The sequence below is a fragment of the Aedes albopictus genome, chromosome 1 (genome assembly GCF_035046485.1).
Source record: "Aedes albopictus strain Foshan chromosome 1, AalbF5, whole genome shotgun sequence".
In the NCBI taxonomy this organism is placed as follows: Eukaryota; Metazoa; Arthropoda; class Insecta; order Diptera; family Culicidae; genus Aedes; species Aedes albopictus.
In genome coordinates, this window is record NC_085136.1 from 195,779,287 (window position 1) to 195,803,756 (window position 24,470).

General features: G+C 42.8%; 2 protein-coding genes across 7 annotated transcripts in view; one reads left to right on the forward strand and one right to left on the reverse strand.

Moving 5' to 3' along the window:
- Nucleotides 1–24,470, forward strand: part of LOC109423237 (cadherin-99C-like) — a 414,770-nt gene that overhangs the window by 66,611 nt on the left and 323,689 nt on the right. For all 6 annotated transcript variants that reach the window (XM_062846072.1, XM_062846079.1, XM_062846075.1 and 3 more), the window contains exon 3: nucleotides 1,144–1,735. The gene's annotated coding sequence lies outside the window, so the exon portion shown is untranslated. The remainder of the gene's footprint in view (nucleotides 1–1,143; nucleotides 1,736–24,470) is intronic.
- On the reverse strand, nucleotides 1,746–9,054 carry LOC134285413 (uncharacterized). The gene is made up of 2 exons (XM_062846080.1): nucleotides 3,655–9,054; nucleotides 1,746–3,592 (listed from the first exon to the last, which is right to left on the reverse strand). Exon 1 carries the CDS (start codon nucleotides 5,155–5,157, stop codon nucleotides 3,943–3,945), a length of 1,215 nt encoding a protein of 404 aa, XP_062702064.1. The 5' UTR covers nucleotides 5,158–9,054; the 3' UTR covers nucleotides 1,746–3,592; nucleotides 3,655–3,942.

Genomic DNA, 24,470 nt, shown 5'->3' on the forward strand with positions numbered 1-24,470 from the left:
CTTTAGCTTGAGAAGCTGCTATTCAGCTGGCTCTGTTTCTTGCATGCAAATTTCCGCACCGCGCCGCGTGACGCGTCCACTCTGGCCGGCACCTTACACTAGATTGATTGATTGATTTGTCTTTATTAAAGAGACTTTCAGCCCTTGCTACACTAGATGGCGGTGACGTGTTGACGCCTGAGTCAAATGGTGGACTATAAAAAATAAATTAGGATTGTATTTCTGCTTGTCTGTGGATCCACTGTAAATGAATTTAACATTATTCGCATTTACCACTCAGATGAGGAAGTCGTTCACTTGCAGGTGTCGAGCTCCCGAAAGTGGATTAAGTTAATAAATGTGAACATAAAGAATGGTAAAACCCATTTTCTTATCGGAATGACGACGTCCACCAATTTCAGCACATTTTGTCCAAGTCACTACCTACTAAAAGTCACAGCTGAAGTCCTGTAGCCGCTAGTTGTCAATACCATTTTCGTACGCCCCAGAAGCAAAAATGGGAAAAGGTCAATGCAATAACAGCCGCTCGACCGACCAACAACGCTCGATCTATTCCGGATGCGGTGAGACGGCTAGGATCGCCGTCCGGTTTGGTTTTTGCTTGTGCTTGTACCAGTCGGCCCAATCTCCGGTGCACAAGAAGCGAACCAAAGGTGGAAACAGCTTCAATAAATTGTGAATTTATTATATGGATTGAGTGGTTCTCGATAGACCACGACTAGAGCGCGACCAAGTGCTTTCCGATTGGCTTCGTGCGATAGCTATGGATAAGAAAAATTTGCTTTCAATGGGCATCAATTGTCAAGATCACCAGCTGAGTTTTGACCTCGGCCGCACTTTACCACTCGAGGTTTTGTGTGAACTTGCAAGAAGGCGGTTTCGTATGCTAATGCGCCGCCAGACACGAGATGCGAATGGAATATGGGAATTGCAAATTTACTATTAGGATTAGCGGTTTGTGTCGACATATTGGTGGGTTGCAATAAAAGAGCAAATGAAAGTTGTATGTGACCATTATAGAGATTTTATAAAAAAACTTTAAATTAAATTCATCACATATCAAGCTGTGGTCAAATATTTCATTCTTCAGATCACCTTTAATTATATTAATGTACTAAAACATGCTTTCTTTTCTCTTTGCAGATTTACTTGACGATTTGGCAGTGAAATACCGGTCAGCGATCACAGATAGGCAAGCGTGCAATAAGTTAATTATGTTCTATGTTTTTCTTATTTATTTATTTCTTTAAACCTGGGTACATACTATTCTGAATGGGTCAACCGATCAGAGCTCTGTGCTGAGATAATTTCAAGCCACGGTTTATCGGATACCGGTATGGTGCTGAAGCGGGTGACTTCCAGCGTCAGCTGTTGATTGATTGTAATAACCGGCGGCGGCTTTTCCCTATTGAACACCGCCATCGACTGCGAAACTGAAGAAACGTGGAAGATAAAGTGCGGTGATAAAACTGGCCGTTTTTGCGCGGTATGGCATTATGTGTACTGGCTCGTTAACAGTGCGGTAAAGTGGAAATTGATGAAGTTACTGTGCTGTTGCTGCTGATGGGTGATATGTTGAATGGGCGTGGATTCTAATCGTGATCCTGTAAGATTACTAGAATGTAGATTGCATCAGCCGTGTGATAGAGTGCTTTTGAATTGATGTTATCACGAAATTACCGAGGAAACAGAAGTGTTGAAGCAGAAACACTTAACGACAAAAGACAATTAAATGGTAAGTATTTGTAATATTCGTGGTACCGTAAAACGGGGTATCATTGATCAGCGGGGTAACATTGATCAGCTTGACCGACCTCATGAAATGTTCAAACAAGCATTTTATGTTGAATCAGTTAACGCTATCGAATGGTATATCGCTATCTGCTATTATTTAGCTATTGAATGACATGTAATTTATGAAAATTGAATTTCATAAACATTGAAATAAATCGATTTTTCCATAACTGTGTTTCGCCACGCAATGCGATACATTGACAAACATTCATGCATTGCATGAATACTAGATACAATATGAGCTTCGAAATCACTGTATTACTTCAATATGATATCCTAGAGTTGGATTTAATAAAGAAAACTTTTATGAAAATGTTCTTTTTCAATAAAATATACGATTTATTAAAAGTAGACTATCAATTCCTTAAGTCATTGCCTACCTTAAGGCGTTATTCGCAATTTGGAGGATTTTAATCCTAAAATATCTAAAAAGTTAATAACTTGTAAGAATTTGGACAACATATTCGAAATCAGCGACCCAAAATTTATTAAGAAAGGGTATTTTCAACACAAACGAACATTGATCACTGACATGATCAATGTTACCCCAAATCAACAAAATCAAAAATTAGATTATAAAACCTATTTAAACATGTTTTAAAGTTTTGCAATGCTTTTTCGAGTAGCTTAACACATACTCAGGGGGGCAGTACTTGTTTTAAAAATATAAAACATGTAACGTTTGCTTAAACAAAAGAATTGTTAAAGAAAGATCGAAACTTTTGATCAATGTTACCCCGGATTACGGTATTTGAAATTAAAAACATGCAACCGTGTATTAAAAAGAATAAAAGTTCGAAAGTTAAGCATTTTTTTCTGAAATTTCAATGCATACATACTAGAATGAGATTTCACATAGTTGATGCTTTATAAGCGAATTGCTATAAGTAAAAGCTATAGTTCAGCCATTACAAATATTTTTTGAAAAATTCCTCGCTAAAAAGTCAGTTCCAATCATTTAAAAATGAGTAATTCCCCTGGCAAAAAAAGAAAACACAAATTTCGTTTCGACTTTGTGAGGGTGCTGCCAGCAGTGAAATCTACCACAAAAATTTGCTTGATTGACTGCATATCCGACAGAAGCTGCCATAGCTTCCGAAATGCATGTAACATCCATCCTTTTCCCATCTTCACCTGTATTTTTTTTTATAATATGCCACTTTGCCTATATTATACTGATTTCCAAATCACCTTTTCTTGGATTTTGGGTCGCCGCATGGTGCCATTTATCGTCCGCTTGCATCCGGCTTCGGTGGCAGCCTCCTTCCTTGTATTTTTGAGAATGCTGCTGCTGGATGCAAAATGACATTTAGAATCCCTGTTGAAGCTTCGTCTGCTTCGTACTCAACAGTGGCCAATAAATTTGATTTATTTCATTGGACATTCGATTAAGAGGATTGCCTCGGCGTTGAAGAATAAGCATATCGCATAAATCAGTTTATTGCTTAAGGACAGACTTGTTGGAATCCCAAAATGGCCGCTAAAATGTCCGACTTTGGCACCTACTCACGATTTCGAGGGCACAAATCTCTTCGTAAACAAAACTAGCGCACCTGATCTTCTTATTTTAAGCAAATTACAAGTGAGCAAGAACGGAATAATAAAATGCTTTGTTGGGTAAAGCTTGCTTCTTGAGATTTGTGCGTTTGAAGTTTTAATGCACTTGATAAAATAACGACCGTCTTTGATAATTTGATAGCGATTGCTGGCGTATTTTCGGTCCTCGGGTTGCTTATAAAACAACTGTTTTAATTAAAGCCGACGTTTCGAGCGTTTATTCACTCATCTTCAGGGCAAACTACAATTTACATACAAAGTTTGAGTAGTCAAGTCATTTGTTATACAAAAAAAATTACTCACATCAAAAGTTGTTTTTAGGTCAAGTGGGTTTGGACATGGACTGATGGAACGGCTAACAACATTACACTGTAATTATACATACAAATTTCGGACATAATGACTTGATTCGTTTTTACAATAATTAAAACATTGGACGGAGCACAAACTTACACAGCTTTCACCTAGGCACATCTAAACAGGTTTGAATTAAAATGTCTATGAGTGGAGACGTCAAACGAAAAGATGGAACATAAAGGACGGAAACATTAACAGAAACAGAGAATCACAGCGTGCTGTGATGATGTTCTGCTATCTTTCTCCGTTCGTGATTGAGTGCAGAAGACCCGAGTAAACAACACTTAAATTACTTGTGTCGGTTCTATAGTTAACCGTTTTGGTGTCACAAAAAATGTGACACATTTCAAGAACTTGAAGTGCGTTCAGACGATTGTCCTGTTCTAGAATTTTAGTACCAGGTAAATCGAATCGGTGTTCGTTTTCAATCACATGGACCATCAACGCCGTCTTTTTGAATTCTTCCTCCCTCTCCGTCGCTCTGTTCGGGTCGGAAGATTTCAAATCTGCGTATCGGTTAATGAGAGACCGATGCCCAGAGAGACGGTTTTTCAACTGTTGCGTAGTCAGCCCAATGTATGCGCAGTCGCAATCGGCGCAGGGAATGCGGTAAATCACATTTCTCTTCTCCAACTGCGGCGTTGCATCTTTGAGCTTCGAAAACAACAGTCTGTTTGTTTTGACGCATTTGAAGCCCAGTTGAACGTTGGGAAAGTTTCTATTGATGACTTTTGCGAGAGCCGGCGTGAGCTTCTCTACGTGGTGAAGAGATCGATACATTTTTGGTTCGGGATGTGTACTGCTGTTACTCTCATGTGTGTTTGTGTTCTTGTTGATATATCGGTTTATCAACCGATTTATCAATGAACTTGAGTAGTTGTTGTTTAGCAGATAATCCCGGACCAACTCTTTTTTCTCATTTTCTGATCTGCACGTCGACAACTTGAACACTCTCCCAATAAAGCCAGTGGCCGTGTTTAGTTTTTGTGTGAGAGGGTGAAATGAAAAATAATTCAAAATGCGCCCCGATGCTACAGGTTTTTTGTACCAGTCGGTGACGATTTTTTGCTGCGCTGTGCGTATAAGCAGCATGTCAAGATACGGCAGCTGATTATTATTTTCCATTTCACACGTGAATTGAATGTGTGAGTTGAACTCGTTGAGCGCATTTCTCACATGTTCAATCATGTCGATTGGGAGAGCGGTGATCAAATCGTCGACGTACTTTTTCAAAAATGGAATAGGAATATCAATCCCTTCAAGCACGTGATCTAGCAATGTTTCCATCACTAAATCTGCAAGAGCCGGAGACAATGGGTTACCCATTGCCGTTCCCGACTTTTGACAGTAGAAGTTGCCACGGTGGACGAAATAACTGGAGGAGAGATTGAATTTAATTAGTTCTATGAACATTTCGACATTCTTTATTGTGGTGTTTTTCTCGATCATACTCCAGTTCTTTCGCACCGCTTCTATCGCAACGTCCCGTGGAATACACGTAAACAGGCTTACCACATCGAACGAGACCAATACATAGCCTGGAGGCAGGTTGATATTGTTTATGAATGTGCAGAACTCATATGAATTTTGCACATTGTATTTGTCGTGGTCGATCGAGCGGTGTAGTATGTCTGCAAGGTACTTGGACAGATCATATGTCGGGCAATTAATGCACGATAATATGACTCTGAGTGGACTGTCCGGTTTGTGTATTTTAGGGAGCCCGTATATTTTTGGACAGGTGGTTTCCTACCACGCGTCCTTTATGTTCCGTTTCCGTCCTTTATGTTCCATCTTTTCGTTTGACGTCTCCACTCATAGACATTTTAATTCAAACCTGTTTAGATGTGCCTAGGTGAAAGCTGTGTAAGTTTGTGCTCCGTCCAATGTTTTAATTATTGTAAAAACGAATCAAGTCATTATGTCCGAAATTTGTATGTATAATTACAGTGTAATGTTGTTAGCCGTTCCATCAGTCCATGTCCAAACCCACTTGACCTAAAAACAACTTTTGATGTGAGTAATTTTTTTTTTGTATAACAAATGACTTGACTACTCAAACTTTGTATGTAAATTGTAGTTTGCCCTGAAGATGAGTGAATAAACGCTCGAAACGTCGGCTTTAATTAAAACAGTTGTTTTATAAGCAACCCGAGGACCGAAAATACGCCAGCAATCGCTATCAAATTTTAATGCACTGTTGAAGCGGGATTTCAAGACGTTTGTCCTTAAATGAATGATTAACACGGGATATTTTCATACGTTTTTTTAACAGTTTATTTATTACACTACACTTTGGTAAGTCGAAAAGATAGTAGGAATAGTATATTGATACTTTAAAACATTATTTAGACTTTTTTAATTTCTAAAAATAAATATAAATAAGGATTCTACATAACAATTTTTGATTGGAAATTGAATCGAACAGGTTTTAGAATCAGCCATAAAAGCATTAGTACTGATTCATCAACCACAAGAAATAATCAAAAACGCATTGACCTTCATGCTATTGGAAACCCTTCCAGGTGCGGTGCTTTCGCATTCGGAATTGTGCGTCGTCATCGAACGCAACATGCTTTGATCATACGCAAGATCCCTATGTTATGTATACATGACGGTCAAAATTCTTAACCTTGATCATCGCCTGTTCCCAAAAATTAATAATAAAGCAAACCATTGGCTTGCGACGGATTGTGATAGACTTTTTTTTTACAAAACGTGATTTAATTAACTTCTACAGAACGTATCGAGTGGCTACGTGAGTTAGAAGTAAAGTGGTTGTCTGCTGATTGCTGTACGAGGCTATGGAAGTTCCCATCTATGACGCTGCGTTCAGCTGAACTTCGTTTGATCTGGACCGATCCGGGCGCAAGTATAGGTTTGATCGAGAGACTTTTGAATTAATTGACAGCCGGGAATTGGATTTTTAGTCATTCTCATCAGCCAATGAGCACATTGCCATCATCGTCGGGCTTTCGAGGCAGACAGCATGACTTTCAAGTATTTAGGAATGCTTGTTGAAGTTCAAGTTTGTTTTGATAAAGTATCTGTTCTGGATTGTATGTCTAGAATGAATGAATCATTGTGTTCGTGCAACGGGATGGACCCAACTGTTGTGATCTTATAAATAATAAAACACGAGCGAATTATTCGCCGTCCTGCCATGGCGGAGGCATTGAGTATACTACTTTATTGGTATCATTGTTCACAGGGAGCAGTAAGTACAGACATACACTTCATGCATTGTACAAACATACCGCCCGCCAAAACCAACGGTTTTCAATATGCGAAAATGGGAATTGGCGGACCTATTGACTTATACTATTTAGGTACAAATAAAAACGGACAAACTCAAACTGAATGACGAACGAAACAGTTGAAACAACCACCTCAGTAGCAGAGCCGGTCTGCTGCGATAGATCTATTGTTGTGGGGCTGTTTTGTTCCTTCTTGCGTCTAACGATCTGGAGATAATACATGCTGTAGTTTGAAGCCATGATAGCTGCAATGGGTTCTGACTGCCGCACTTGCCGTTTGATACAAGTATGTTTCCTAGTCCGAACTGCCGTTGTCCAAGGTGACTCAGGAACGTACATACTTTGCCAGATGGCTACCATCGGGGCCACACCATCGTAGCTGGAAGTGGAGTAGATCCCACGAGCTAATGCACTCCTCTACACTGCACATCATCACCGCGATATTCGTTGAAGCTTCTCATCAAATGTTCGTCGAGTTGAATAAAACTTTTCCCGCAGGTATCGAACGATTGGTCACGGCACCAAATGTTCGTGCAACGGGATGGACCCAACTGTTGTGATCTTATAAATAATAAAACACGAGCGAATTATTCGCCGTCCTGCCATGGCGGAGGCATTGAGTATACTACTTTATTGGTATCATTGTTCACAGGGAGCAGTAAGTACAGACATACACTTCATGCATTGTACAAACACATTGTTTAGGCAATACATGTTAGCAAGCTTGTTGTTTTAATTCAAGAATGTCAATCAGTTTTTATTAGTTTAATAAGTGACGATGCGATTTTCAGCAGATTAGCGTTTTTGAGCTCTATGCAACAGCAGTATCAGTGAATCGGCTTCAGAGGCACGTTCAACAGCAGTAACAGTATGGAGATCTGTTTGGTTAGGGGTTTCCAGGCGTTCCAGGGAGCTTCCAAAGGGAATTGCAAATATGTTTCAGATGCGTGGCAAGGCTTTTCAGGGAATTTCAGGAGCGTTTCGACGGGATTTGTTTGGAAACCTTTGAAAATCCCTGAAATCTCCTGGAACTTTCATACAACCTCCTGAGACCTCTACAATATTCTCGGACCGCGCCCGTGCCTGAAATTTCCAGGAACCTCCTGAAATGCTTTTGGAACTGTTTTGCAAATACCTGAAATTATTTGGAACGTCCTTGACCCATCTGAAACTCCCTGAGATTCCCTGGAACACTCCTGGAATGCCTGAAACCTCTGAAATATCCATGAATCCTATCGTAACTTCCTGTAATGCTTCTAAAATGCCCTGGAACAACTCTGCATCGCCTTGAAAACCTCTGGTAAGCCCCTGAAACCCCTGGTACTCTTCTGAAACCCACTGAAACTTCATGAAACCCTCTAGAACGCCCCTGAAATTCCCTGGGCCATCCCTGAAACCCCTGGAAAGTAATTGAAATCACCTGGAACGTCTCTGAAACGCTAAGCAACACTCCCAAAACATCTTGAAAACCTTTGGAACGCCCCTGAAATGCCTGGTATCATGGTATACAGTGAACTTTTTGATATTTTTGTTTAAATCACATAAATTGGGCATCAAGTTTTAGTATATAATCCATTCATTGCATACTTACTGGTGTTGCATGCATACTTTACATGAATTCCATCATAAGAAAACGTCTGATGAGTAATTAATCAGCGATTAAAGATTTTTCCGGATGATAAAAGCAATTTTACCAAAATCATTTCTGTGAAAAGGGGCCTCCAGTAAAACTACTGGTAGGGCCAGGGTGCAAAATGTTCATAGTCATTGACTGAAAACAGCACGACTTTGAATGATTCTGCACTGAATATTCAAAACAAACAAATTCATTTTCGCTCTCCCTCTTCACACAGTCAGTCAATTCGTAGTCATTGAATATGAAGCCGATCTTCTCGATCCCTGTTTCTCACATCTTCATAATTACCTACGTCTATGGTCACGATTCCTTCCAAAAACACTCCACAACAATCAAATGGGAAAAGATCTGTGTAGAGCACCGTTAAATGTAGTCGAAACGTTAATATTTTATCAGCAGTTTTACACTTTGTAAGATGTTTACAAATATTCAGTGACTTTCATTCAGTTGACAAACGAGTATCGAGCAGCTGAATATGATTATGGACTTATCCACCGATGAACCGAATTCATCGCGGTCCGAGAATTTTGACACTAGAGCGGGGTCTTTCCAATTAGAATTGAACGATTCTGATTCTGATTCGGTTCATCGGTGGATAAGTCCATGCAGGCAAGTGAATGAAAATTAACGCACGGTGAACTTCAGCTCGTCTGCTCGAAAATTTTGCGTCCTGGGTAGGGCCATCCAATCCGGAGACGGCAGGTTCGATTCCCGTTCCGGTCGGGAACTTTTCTCGGCTTCGCTGGACATAGTGTATCATTGTATTTGCCTCACAATATGCCTATACAAGTTCATGCAATGGCAGGCGAAGAAAGCCCTCCAATTAATATCTGTGGATGTGCTCAAAGAATTCAAAGTTGAAGAGAGACAGGCCAAGCTCCAGTTGGAACGTCAAGCCAGAAAGAAGAAGAATAAGATTACTGTGAAATAATAAAAAGTTCGAATAATCACTATTTTAAATCAAAATTCTGTGATTAAAATAGATTGCTATGCATGAACCCCCTAGAAACCCCTTGGAACGCCCTTGCTGCGCTTTTGATGTTCTTGGAACGTCACTGAAATCCTCTAGAATGACTATGAAACGCCATGTATCGTCCCTGAAACGCCCGGGAATACTCCTGATCCTTCTTGAAAACCCCTGAGCCTCTCCTGAAACCCTCCTGAAACTTCTTGAAACATCCTGGAACGCTTCTGAAACCTATAACGCCATTGACAGCCCTTGGAACTCCCTTCAGACACATTAAAAGCCCCTGACTCACCCCTTATACTCCCCTCACGCCCGTCAAACGTCATGGAACACTCATTAAACTCCTTGAAACCACCGGAAACGCCCGTGAAAACCGCTTGGAGCGCCCCTAATACCCTCTGGAACATCCCTCGAACTCCCTTGAAACCCCTTGGAACGTTGATACGTCTCTAATGTCCCTGAAATGCTGTTGAAACTCTCTTGAATGACACTGAACCCCACTGTATCGCTCCTGAAACGCCCAAGAACCCCTTGAAAACTCCAGGGTCTCTCTTGAAAACTTCTTGCAACTCTTGGAAACACTCTAGGACGTTCCGGAGACCCTCTTGAATACTCTTGAAAACCTCAGAAATACCAATAAAATAACCTGGAACACTCCTGAAACCCCCTTTAGTGCTCCTAAAACGCCATGGAATGCTCAGTTAACCTCTTGCAACTCCTCGGAACGCCTTTGAAACCCCCATGGAGCACACCTTGAAGTCCCTAGAATACTGCTGAAACTTCTTTGGACATTTTCTGAAACTTCTTGAAAACGCCTGGAAGCCCGCCTGAGACCTGACGCCGAGGAGCGATCGGCAAGATCATCGAGCTTACTCTGCATATTAGAACGCCTTCGAGCAACGAGAACAATGCACAATGGGTCCAGAGCCGTATTTACGAAGACAAAAATGTTTGTGCTTAAACCATAAGTTTTAGATACATGGTGTCTTTGGGAAAGTTTCTTCTTATTTTTCGACCTTTTTTCTCATTATTGTGATATTAGGGTGGTCCCTCTAGTTTCGCTGATCCAAACATCTGCTTTTTAATAGTTTTATGTACGTTTACAAAATGTTCTACAAAGTTATAAAAGAACTTATTTAGAGCAAGTTTGCCGAAGAAACCATTATTCTATCTCTTATGATTCCTAACTTATATTTTTTTAAAAGATTCTTGTTAGGGTGATCTATGAATTTTCAGTTTTCCTGAAATAACTTTTAATTCGTTCGTTTCTCGTAAATGCTTTGTTCCGAGCACTTTTAGAACTATCAACGACGCATATTTTTTCCAAAGAGCTGAAAGTTCTAACTCTCATAGTTAAAAAGATATTGGCATTTTTCTTCGAAAAATCACTTTTTTTTCAAAAAGAACCTTCGCGTTAAGTAAAGTTGCCCTTGATACCCCTTTTGGAATCTTATCCACGACGGCATTCAGTTGGCTGTAAAAGTTCTCCCATCCACCGTAGCGGGGCTGCCACCTTAGGTATAGCTTCCGGTGGAGGAGCATTTTATATTCGGCTGCTGGAAGTCAGAACAGACATTGTTGGGGCCGCACCTCCTTTGTGAACAGACGCTCAGGACGTACCTTCTTAATTTAGCTGAAATCAGAAGGACAACAGTGCCAAGGCTGTACTACCAGCTAAACACACAACTCTTAGCTGGCGGTCTGGCCCTGGCTGGCATCGATTGACCGTGGAAGCATGTGGTAGGAATTTGTGAGGACCAGAGCTATATTGGACGATCCTTGCCATCTCACCATTTTGCAGCTTCGGAAGACACGGATGATAGTCTGCAAACATGTGTTGCATCAGGTGTACGTAGTGTCGAACTTCATCAAAAACAGCAGATAAAGATGCCAGCGTCACTACTGGTTTTCGGTAATTAAACCATCGCTTTCCATACATCCAGCAGAAGTGCTTTCCCTTGAACTGCTAATGTTCGAACATTCATAGCGCAAAATGGCTCTTTAATTGATATTCGCCTTTTATCGCGATTCTTGTTTTATCTCTTTGTCATTGTTGTATATCAGTATTCGAAAACGGTATAAGCAAAAGGAACCTAACTGAATTTTGCTACACACAGTATCGGACGATAAAAATGCACCAAAGCTGTTTTCCCATACAAAATAGTCAACTTTAGATTAACATATCTCAGTTATCTCTTAACCGATTTATTTTTCTGTGACAAACTACAAAACATTTCAATTCTCAATAACTATTGAAAAAGTTCGGTGATAACTATTGATACAAAAGTTACAGATAGGTTGAATTTATACAATAAAAAATATATGAATATATGAAATATCTACTAAGAAGTTCTGTCTTCGGTGTTGTGGTACGCTTCGTTTACCACCGCCAAACCAATCTTAAATTCCACACTGTTCTTAAGCTTGTAGCTTAGTTCTCAACAAGAAGTATAATACCTAAAATGATATTTTGCTGATCGCAGTGATCAATTTTGCATAACGGTTTTCTAATAATCCTCTGCAAAGTCCACGACGCTATGTCGGATCTACCCTTCAGCAGTTCTATTTCGTTTTGTTCTATAATGATGGAAGACCCCTACACAATTGCCAGTAGTAGAGCAACATATTAACGCTAATCACGCTATCAATCATCGAGCCTTGGTCCTACTCCTTGCCTTTCGGAATATGTGATTGAGAACGAACAATAATTTGGTTTCATTATGCATATTTATTTAAATTCCTTTCCGACACACCCAATCCAACAGAGGAGGTTTGCTCTAACCTGGTCGAACCTTTCAGTCGCCGTGAGTAGTGGTTGGAGAAAATTCTAACGTTCCGCGCAAACGATGGACCGGGTTCTGTCCCGACCCAACCGAACGGTTCTAATGGCGCGCTGTGATCGAAGAATATCGCTAATATGATTAGTGGCCGTTTGTACGCGTGAGGAGAATAGCTCTATCATCATTATCGTCCTTTCCACGGCTTCGAATGCGATCGTTCATTATTGCCAGCTTCAGGGGGCTTTGAGTGGGATTGTCTCGTGGTTGTGCTTTAATGTTCTATCCAGACACGGGTCACAATTTGTGCCGGGCGTAGATAAATAGTATTGAAAGAGGATTGATAAATATGAAGATATAAAAGATTCTTATAACGAAATTAGGTTCGAGCGGAAGCGTATCATGGCAGCTGGTATGTTCAACTGGACGAGTTGATGTAGTGCGAATATCCACTAATTGACTGATTTAACAGAGCTTCAAGTTTCTATCCTTATACAGCAGGATAGAAACATAGATCGATCAATCACAAAACGAAAAAGATTAATATTATTCCTTTGTTTCTGCTGCATTTTTATCGTTCTTACAATCGTTAAGAAAAGATTTAAAAAAATACCTTTTGTCGACCGGTTTCAGGCGAAATCTAGCCCACCCACAAAATATTGTCCGACTGACTACATTGTGTGGCCTATTTGACGCCCGCAGCCGATCGACAAAAGATAATTATTGTAATCTTTTCTTGACGATTGTAAGAACGATAAGTGTTATGTCTTGTCTCACGTCGCGTATTGTATGTGTTTTGCAATTCTTACCTTAGTGCAACTGTAAAGCAAACAGTAAACTGTGACATTGCACTAACTAACAAAGTGCAATTGAAATAGCTAATACATTTTGAATCACTTCTGGCGCAGGCCAAGTCCTTACAGTCAGTTGGGAAGGGAAAGGAATGATAGAGTGTGATAGTTTTTGCTACTAGAAACCGAGAGGACTCTGCGTCCCCACAACCAACACGGATGGGGTCACCGATCAAAAAAGTGATTCCCAGATCTCACATCATACTAACAAATGTATGATGTGAGATCTGGGAATCACTTTTTTGATCGGTGATGGGATCCATGGATAGGAGATATAATTAGATTGTGTGTTGATTACACTGAAAAAGAAGCGACACAGTTCACTTGGTTGTATAACTTGTAGGCGTTATATTGATACTTTTCTGTGAAAGTTGGAAGAAAGGAAAACGGCTTTTCAACCCGTTAATGTTCTAGCGATGGCTATGAACTTATAAATATACGGCTTACGTAAGGTCCCAGGTCCAAACGAAGTTCCTTAAAAGTAGCAATTCCAGTTCTGCTTCCGGAAACGTAGGTTACGCCTTGTCGGTTACGCCATCATACGCTGCGTTCCATAGTACCGGGCACAGGATGGAGCCCTGAGGTACCCCCGCGGTGGTGTTGTAACTTCTTTCGCCTATCTCGATGTCATAGATTAGCACCCTATTCTGGAAGTTGCTCTCCAGTATCTGGCATAGGTTAACCGGGACTCCTAAGTAATGTATGGCGCACTCGATGGTGGCCCAGCTGACTGTTGAACGCATTCTTTACGTCCAGCGTGACGACCGCACAATAGCGGAACCTGTTCGCTTCCTTTAGAGTGCTATCTCGGCCGTTTCGGTTACAACACTAATAGCGTCCACCGTTGATCGACGAAGCCGAACTGGTTATCCGAGTGGTCAGAGTCATCGGATTTCTCGGTATAGACCATCAGCCTCGACAGAATGATCCGTTTCGATGCCTAGTTCTATTTAAGCGACTTCGCTATTGCGGTGAGCTCGCCATTCGTTACCGGGGCGACATCGCGTTGGCTGGTTTGGCCTTAGGGGATGGAGGCCCATGGTCTTGTATCGTGGCGCAGGAACAGCATTTCCACGATCTTCTGCAGCATCTCGCTCCATTCTACCCTCATCGGTGCGAGCTCTTTGCATCCTGCTTCTAGCTCTTAGGCAGGATCCGCGGAGTTCTGTGACTTCTGGAAACCACCGGTATACCGGTTTGCGTCCATTTATGGGTAGGGCTCGCTGTGGCATAGCGGCGTCGCATGCACGGCTTAGGGTTCCACAATCATCAGCCTATTGGACGTAGTGGCTTAATTTCCCCAACAGGAAAGGAAAAAAAGGGTTCCGACTAGATCATCGCTGGATAAATCGTCGGTGTTACCCTCCATGAGCAATCGCTCCACAAATGCCGGCTTATCGAAGCGCGAGGTCAGCCATCCCCGTGACGGTCGATGACCTTTGACTGTGGCCGTCTACCTCCGTCTGAAGCACTTAGGGATGATGATCAACGGTATGCTTACCTTTGGCCTTATTGATCATTCCTGCAATAAAGCTTCAACAGATATAGTGGCACTGTCCTGGATGATGTCCAATAGCTCTGCGGTGTATGACAGTAAGCGCAAGCTTTTGGCTAGTGTCGGTTCATCCATACTTAGGCTTGATGACTCGGCTTGGGGCACGGCGCTACTGATAGAATGCTATCGTGGCAAGCTGGAAAGTACGTATAGGTTAATACACCTAAGGGTGTCAAGCACGTACCACACCGTGTCACACGATACGCTTTGTGTCTTCACCGGTATGATGCTTAACCGGTATGATGCCTATTGTCATCCTTATCGGACACTAGATAATGTGCTTCGAAATGCGTGACATAAAGGGACTACATACGTAGGACGGGCAGGTTCGCCTCAATGATCAAATGGCGGCGTGGCATAGTTTCACAAAAGGAATGTAGACTCACAGGTTGATTCCAAGGGTAGATGGAGAAGTAACATTCCACATGTCTCAAGTCTTTGAGACAGTATTTTCACTAGGAAACGTGTCTATCAACTGCGGAACATGTTTTGTTTGTGTGCCCACAGTTTCGTAGTGTGCCGAACCAGTAATCACATACTTTCCACGTGTGGTAGAGGCACGACTTCTGACAAACTTGCCCATATAATGTGAAGAGATCTTTTGGATGGAACGCCATTTCATCGGCTATCACCCTTACAGCCTTGGAGCTGTAGGGAGGGCTATCGCCCATATCGTCTCAGAATTACGAACTTGACCTTTCTATCAAATAGTTGGCTGCGCGGAAGACTCCCTGGAATGCCGTTGTTCCGTAAATGTTGGATCCGTGCTTGCGGCATGGAAAGGGGCCTCCGAAAGGGTCCGTGGTCCTTCTGTGGTACAATCAATACCAGTGTTTTATATTGTCAGTGCAGCGGAAAGCATGAGTGGTGTGCCCCACCTTCCAAGGATATAGGATCTACTTAAGAAGTTGGCAATATGCGCCATACCTTGGTGTCCCCCTAAAAGTCACGAAGTTCGTAGTTGCAAGACTTTGCAGCTTATATCGAGAGTGCGAACTGCACTAGCCCATCTCCGAAGCAATACGTACTGGTGGTCTCGGAGAGACGATGAGCTTGGTGACAATGTGAACGGTCTAGGATTAAGTCGATAAAGAAGATCCTTTTCCTTCGTTGGCGTCTTTCTCAAGTGTCTGCCAAGCAGATTCACTTAGTGAGACAACGACGTTCTAGGATACCCTTAGCAGACAATTGAAATCATCACTTGTCCAAACTGTACAAGGCAATGTGAGCATACAACTAATTTATGAACAGCAAAAAATTCCTAGTTACGCCAGTAGATTCCACGACCTTTACTCAAGGAAGTTCTTGGAACCCTGTAGCACTTCTATAAGATCTCCCCGTTATTCTTACACCTTATATAGTTCCACCTTTTGCGTCCTTTGACTTGTTTCGTCCCCCGTAAACCCTTCCTTGGCTTCACCTTAAGTCTCCCAACTGTTCCTAATATAATCAAAACACATTAAGAAATGTTCCATGGACGTATGTACATACTTAAATAGAATTGCTCAAGGAATTGCACAAACTGAATTTTGCCTAAATCCAAATCCGAATGTCCGAATGTGAAACATTATGTCATTACAAATGATTTAAGAATCCAAATTCACTCACGCGTCCGAAATATGACATGACTCTTGCTTATATACCGATGCAATGCGAGAAATAAACAGAAAATGCTCGATAATAACCATCCAAAGAATTCGACTGGAAGGCAATCATTGTGACTCTGCTTTACACTGTATTTTAGACAGTTATGCAGACGGATGGCTGCGTTGTGGAGCATCCATTAAGTACGCCGCGTGAGAAGTTTTAAACACCTTTCCCTTCGTACCGGGGTTCCACATACTCATTGTGCAGCAAGTCACTTTTTTGAGAAACTTCCGTTCCTTTCGAATGTGACGTAGGTTATAGATCACCCCTGAGTTGCTTCAGCGAAAGCGAAAGTATCCCGTTTCCACTTGTTTGGTAGCTTTGCCTGCGGCTCGCCATAGCATTCGGTCGCCTAGCACAGTGATCGAGACCCACAACGTAAATTGTTAATTTTCGGTTTACATAATCCACACTCTGTTTTAATCGCCTTTGTTATTTAAAATATGTAGCTAAATTCTATGTCCAAACAAAGTGCTGGTGCCATTATTGGTGTTAGCCGCCTATGGCCGCCGAAGCGCAGCAGTTGGTCCAGTGACCGATCGAGTCGTAGACTGAACCTTTACTATCGCCAGCACTAACCAGCTCAACATAGCCTCAAAAACTGGTCAAACGAGGCAGGTGATGACCAACGATTGTTTTATTTAATTTTTGTCGATTGTTTGGACATAGCTCTTTTTTTCTCAGGGCACACCAGATGGTGTTCTGTGGCGTTCAGTTCAGATAATTACATAATTTGATATTTGTTTGGGTTTTGTCATTCGTAATTGCAAGCTGGCTCATCGCGTGGAAAATGGGACACCATCGCGGGGGCATGAGATTTAGTGTTGAAGTAGGTTGAAGCATATTTTATTTACGGATGGTTTTGTTTCAAAATGTGGTACAATCTTTAAATATTCAGCATTCAGACAACCTAAATCTGTGGAGAAATATGCTACGTTCAACTTTGATTACCCTAACAATCTTCAAAGATAACTATTTAGCATAAGTATAGTGGTTCAGAAAAGGATGTAAGTAAGTTAGTTAGTCAAACGATCGCAGTTGGGGCCTACGAAAACATGTTGACACAAAACAAGCTAGATTGAATTTTGCTGCCAAATTCCATGGTCATTTCCTTCAAACTATTGACCAGGATGACCCGATAAACTCATTTCCTGAGTTACTCGAGCTTTTTACACGAAACATATTTAAGAAAGCAACGACAGGCACCCTCCTTCTATAATCCATCGCATGACTAAGCGTTAATCTAGCCTACATTGCCCCCTAAACCAAACAATGTAGATAATCGCATCAACAGCATGAAATTTGATCCCTCGTTCCTAATATTTGCGCGCAGTTCCGTGCGCATAAACTGAATGAGTCCATTGCAAAGGCGCGTACCGGCGGCGTACGGCTTGGAGTCTCTTTTTACGGCCAATGAAGAGCCTAGGCGGAGTAGCATATAAAATTTAACTGCTGTAAGTCAAGCCCCAACCATGTAGCAGCTGTGTGCGCTTACAATTGTGGCCAGGGCAACCACAGCTCATTGCAATGCAGCTATGAAGGGAACGAACAGAAGTAGTGGACCATTGAACTAGCAGTTTGATGGGGCCGATCAATCCATCAAACGTTTGCAATGTTGTGGGACAGTTTCGAAGGATTTGCTTAATGATTCATGTGGGAGGTAGCAGTAATTTCGATCTTAATTCGTTCGTTTTAGGGGTGTGATTTAATAAAGGGGTTATTTTAGATTTTGATCTCTGCTACTTTGTATCAAAGGAGTTGAGTAATTTCTCGTACACACTCATTTGAGAATGACGAAGGTAATAAATGCTGTTAAGAGAATTGTTTCGGCAAATTGGTCTGATCTGACGTAAATAAAATGTACAGCTTGGCATTCTTGTAACTAGTAAACAGCGGATGTGAATCCGTTCAGGTTTTGCGGCTGAGTTTGATTTACCTCAGAGGGCCAGAAGGAGGTCCTTCTTACTGTGAGTCGCTTGTTCAACGGCTTTTGATTTGAGGCCTTGACTTGATATTATCAAAGTATTTTATTCACTTGATCGGTTGAATGTTTTCGAGGTATTCAAAATGAGGTGGCGGTGTAAGTATATTTCTTTCTTTCAAGCGTCACATAAATTACTGCAGCATCAGGCTCACGACGTCATGATCAGCAGAACCAGAAATGAACAGATATTTTCATTGAACTTCAGACAACATCGGCACATTTATGTAAACGGTAAACCTCTATCCATCCCCAAGTTCCCACTACCGAACGTTTTGTAGACGACAAAATTTGAATAAAGGTGAGACAATGCACGGTGATCTTTAGCGCTTCAGGACGCGTGATCGATTTTATCATCGTCGGCTCAAGCGAGATCCAGCCATCGTCAGTGGGCCATCGCATCATCGTTTGGAGGAGATTTTAGAAAGTTTCCCCATTCCACCGTACGGAGCAAGTCATCGCGTCATGTCGGTTTACAAAGGCGATGCTTGTTAGAAGGCAGGCAGTTTAGTGCAGACAAAGGGAACCTTATTACCAGTAGTTTGTTTAATATTTATAATCAATAAATTGCGAGATAAATTGCCGTCGATAGCGGTTGACGAGAGGGAACGCGCTGGGTTCATAGCAAACCGAGATAGAAGTGTTGTCGGCGATGTGTACGATAATATATTCAGAAGTTGAGTTTCATGTGGCTTCCGCAGTCATTATGGGTGCTGAAAATATCGATTACTAGATGTTGGCGTGTGACTAGAAAAAAGGTATCATTTCTTGGTAGTGGGAAAAAGCTTTTCCACACACAGTTGATTACGTTTAAGTGATGCTATAACGTGTAATGACTGGTGTAAAATGGAATGCTGAGTGTTATCTATATCGGCTTATGAGATGACAGTGGCCGCATTATGAAAAACTAAGTCTTCGAAGATTAAAACAATCTTTTATTGGTCTTTAGCAGGGAAATTTCCTATTGCAGCAATGCTGATGCTCAAAATTTCAAGCGTTTGCATTTTTTAAGTCTTAGCTGAGCGTTACATACACTGCTCTCTCATATACCTGGTGAGCTACAATTCGCACAAACGAAGCATCCTTCTATATCAGACTCGGTTCTGGGCCAATCGTTTCTAGTTCCCTTGGGCGTTGAGTGCTATTAAGTCCTCTTCAACCGCAAACAGCCATCTTGTGCACGGCCTGCCACGGAGGTACTGGCTTTTACATTTGCATCGCCTGCCATTCTTTTCAGCATCCTTGCGACGTGACGAACCCGACTCACCCTGCCGTGTTTTATTAACTTGCCAATATCTTTATGCATTTGGTATAACTCGTGATTGATGCGACGCTTTCAACGTCCCAGTGCAACCGGAAGGATCAGCATCTTTTCATTCACCACCACCGCCTCCGGTTTGTGATGTGCAAATGCCAGCTATCTTGACCTTATCCAGTCCTCCACCATACCAATCGGATAGGCTGCTGTCAACTTCATATCCTCAAGCGAGTCGTCGTATACCACGAGCGTAATGTAATCGACAAAGCCAACCAGCTGTATTGTGAGCCTTCCACAGTACCGGGCCCAGGATGCATACCTGAGGTACTCCCGCGACGATGTTGTTATTGTTCTCTTCTGCCTTGGTATCGCCAAAGACCACCCTGTTCTGGAAGTAGCTCTTCAGTATCCAGCCTAGCCTATCCGGGACTCTTAGTTTACTTATTTCTGGTACTCTCGATGGCGGTCACTGTTGAACACTTTCTTCACGACTAGCGTGACGATCGTCCAGTGGTGAGTTCCCTTTTGCTTCTTTAGGAGCGCTATCTCGGCCGTGTTGGTCACTGATTCGATAGCGTCCACCGTCTAAAGACCCTTTTGCAAGGGGATCTGATTATCCGAGAGCCCACATTTATCTGACCTCTCTGTATAGATCGTCACTCGTCAGTCTCGACAGAACACTTGCAACACTTCCAAGCATCAGACATGGTTGTGCAGAAGTTACTGTGATTTGCTTTCAACAAATAATCACTGTCTTGCTAGAAGTCACAGTGAGTCATACTGACTTCTGCCTAATCAAAACTTGCGCTGCCGTGACTTTCCTGTGACATGTGTGTTGCTTGGGTTCACAGCGGTGTCCAGTAGACAAATTGGTCTGTATTCCGACGACGTGTCACTAGGTTGTTGCCAGTGTTTGGACATGGTTACTGGCGGTCGCTGGTGGAATGCCATCTGGACTCGGTGCCTCATTTACCTTGAGCGAATTCGCTATTACGAAGAGTTTCTCGCTCGACGCTCGGACAATCTCGCTTTGAGCGTAGGGGACAGGAGTCAAAGCCATGGTTGGATGTCGGGGCGCAGAAACAACGTTCCCACGATCTTCTACAGCATCTTGAAAGCGCTGATGTGCCATTTGTTTTGATCATGACTTCCCCGTATGAATCACCTCAGGGGATCGTGTGGCTTGCCTGGCAGAGATTATAAAAGTACGTCCGCTTATGTGCTTCAATCTTCTTGTTCTTTCAAGTTCGCTCCATTCTACCCTGATTTGAACTCTTTTTATACTCCTCCTAGCTCTTAGGCTGGGGCCCCCAGTTAGCCTAGTGGTTAAAGCTATGGATCGCCAATCTGGAGACGGCGGGTTCGATTCCCGTTCTTGTCGGGAAAATTTTCTCGACTCCCTGGACATAGTGTATTATTGTACTTGCTACACAATGTACAAATTCATGCAATGGCAGGCAAAGAAAGCCCTTCCCCTTCAATTAATAACTGTGGAAAAGCTCGAAGAACACTAAGTTAAAAAGAGGCAAACCAAGTTTCAATGCGAACGTGGAGCCATAATAAAGAAGAAGAAGAAGAAGCACTTAGGCAGCACGCGTGGAGTCCTTCGATTTCTGGGTACTGCCAGTATACTGGTCTGCGCCCATTCCTGGGTTGGGATTGCCTTGTAGCATTGCGGCGTTGCACGTGTGGTTTAGGGTTCCGTTTAGATCGTCGATGTTACCCTCCACGAGTAGCCGCTACACAAATACCGCCTTGTCGGAGCGCGATGGATGCCGATGACCCTAGGCTGTGGCTTCCGTGTTCAACCCTGCACTGAACCGAATCGCCTGATAGTCACGAAAACCACGTGGCAGTAGATTTGAGTAGTATGTACCCAGTCTTTTGCGTTGGCCAAGCGGCTACACCATTTGATCGCCAAGGCATTGCATTCTCCACCGATGGCTATGGGACTGAATGCTACTAGTGCGCTGGGTTGACGAAAACAGGTCTATCGGTCACCTTGGGATCATAACAACTGCAGTAGCACATGCCGTTACAATCCCGGGCCTGACGAACGCCCCACTTGCGAATCAGCCGCGTAGTCGACGGCGAAAAATAGGACTACTAACCCCAATTCATGATGTCAAGCGACCAGAGCCGAGGCATGAGTGATCGAGGGGGTGAAAAGGATACTCGATCGTTAACGGAGCCTGTAAGGTACCTGGGCACCCCCACAGTATTTCGTCCCTTACCGCGTTAATGCAGGGCTCTGGCGGTGCCGGTAGTGGCGAGGCTAACCCCTAAGATATCCTTCAAGGAGAGGCGATGAAGTTGGAACAGATAACTGTGCACGCAGTGCCAGCGTTGAAAGTCCGTTACCTTTCCTGACTAGCCTGTCGGTGGAGATAGTGAACGAAGCGTGGTTAATGAGGGCCATCTAACAAAATCGAGATGGGCTGTCTGCAATGGATGTGAATGTGCAGCAGCTTGGTTAAATCATCGACTTTGCGTCCTCGAAGTCCAACATAGGCAAAGAACTTAAACAGGCCTTGTTGCGACTTCGAAAGTCGATGAACGAGGCCAAGCAAGACCACGAGAAACTTGTGGAAACTGCAGCGGCGGCAGAACCGGTGAAAGCAAAGATTATGACGTCTTTCCAGATGGAGGCTTTCATAGGCAACCCAAAGGGTGTGGCGGATGCGACTGCTTTTGATAAGTACCCGCCGGCAACGGCAATTGGGTCGCGGATGGGTCCGGAAAAATGACGGTGGTATGGACGACTTTAAATACCCCGTCCAGGAGTTGGTGTCTACTACCTATGAAAGCTTCGTGGTCGCCAAAGTAAACGGGGTCTTTTTCTGTAGCTGTAGCGATCGAGCAGTTCACGCAGATGCTGGACTGTATGACGACCGTGCTAACAGGTCAAAGGCCGGGGGTAATAGCGGGTGACTCTAATGCCTGGGCCGTGGAATGAAGAAGCCGTTTCACGAACCAGCGGGGTCCTATTCTGTTATGTGGCTTAGTTGATTAAAGCCCCAGTCTAACGGATACGGAGTCGTGAGTTCGAATCCCACCAGAACGCGATTTTTTCACAATTTCATCTCGTAATTTGCCAATTAATCAACATTATGTGTTAAAACCGCTTCCACTTGTAGCGTTTAACCTTTTCCATGGTGCTGTTCTTCGACATAACACTAACGTATTGTTTTTTTTTTGCGATTCGGTTGATTCAATCGATCTTGGAAGCTGTATCAAGGAAGTCGTAGATAGTGAGCATCGTTGTTGATGAAATGTTTTTGACGCCTTTGAACTATCTACAGCCTCCAGGTAGTGATCAGTGATCGATGTCAATGACATCTGGAGGGGTCTACATTGAAAAAGGTTGGACAACTGTAGTCTATCTAGTAAAACGCACTCGTGGACATCGTTCCTTTTCGCCTCAATTGTCAAAGTTTGGGTGTTCGTGAACCGATGTGCATAGCTTTAGCTACTCGCTGGCACTCGGATGATCATCAACCGGCCCCAATGTGAGAAATTGTCACTGTTGTGTAAAATGTGTCTCAAACCACTTGAATCAACTATTATGCAATCTAGCTTGAAGATTTCGATAATATTCAGAGCTTCGTCTACTCATTTATACACAGTATGTACCGATCAATCATTGTATGCGACACAGTCACATGTATTACACTAATTCCCTGGCCGCATCAGATAGCGCGCTAATGACACTTATCTTCGGTTGCAATCTGTATCAGATCCAATCGAGACGACGGCAGTGCAAGTTAAAATCTTGATTGAGTGGGACCCCGTTTATTTGCAGTGAGGTACGTGGATCACAACGCCACCGCACCACCACCATAATTCCGTGACTACCTGACTGCTGGCTGTCTGTGACTCTGTGGTGGCTGCGGCTTGGGTACAGGTCAATTGCGATTGACAGCAGCAGCCCCAAGAACCGAACCGTAATTAATGGCTTCGCCCCGAAGTTGCTCTCCGGCTCAGTTGCAAATTAACGCCTTCTGCAATTCACCCCGTGTGCGACTTAATCCAAGACAGTTGATCTCATTTGACCGCTCACACTGGTTGGAGGTAAGATGTCTTGTATTAATTAATTTGTATTTAAATTAATGTGCCAAGTGTTTCAATAACACAGGTTGGGGTGCGGAAAGTACTGGTTACGAATACTGCTGGTGCTATTGCTACTACCACCTGACTGGTGATCATTTGTATTGAGATCTATGACATGGTAGATGTGGGAATTTAGCTGATGGTTCTCGATGAGAATCGCCCAGCGCAGCGACCCGATACACAGCACGTCCGACGTGGTCGAACGCTGACCAAAGAAAGAGGAAGAGTCGTGGCCTGCTGTGATGTCGTCGGCAGCTATCACTCGATAGCGTGGGCGTTACCCTGGGTGGGGAATGTGCGTGCGTTATCAGTTGTCTGTTGACATATTGGGGGATAAGACTCTAAACACACTGAGAGATGCTTATTGTCAGATATATACCACACATTCCCCTTCTTCCCTCAAGAAAAACGAGAAAAAAAAATGCTCCTACCGCGGGATTTCACAAATGCAAAGCATTACTGCCTTTTTCACTGAAAATTTTCTTTGCTTCGCTAAATTACTTGAGCGGTTTAACAAAGGTTTACGCGGTACAGCACATCGTTAAATTCCTCAATAACACACCAAAAAATCTGTCAACATTAACTTATAGCACCAAGCAAATGCTCTATTTGCATGACATTAATGCACTCACACAACTAACGGGTAACCGCCGTCAAATATCAGAATAACCAACTGTCCGGCGACTGCTGTCATAGTTATTTCATTGTCAACGGATCTTGCGT

Excerpts from the sequence above, each read along its gene's own strand:
- LOC134285413 (XM_062846080.1), bottom strand. The coding sequence starts at position 5,157 with ATGATCGAGAAAAACACCACAATAAAGAATGTCGAAATGTTCATAGAA.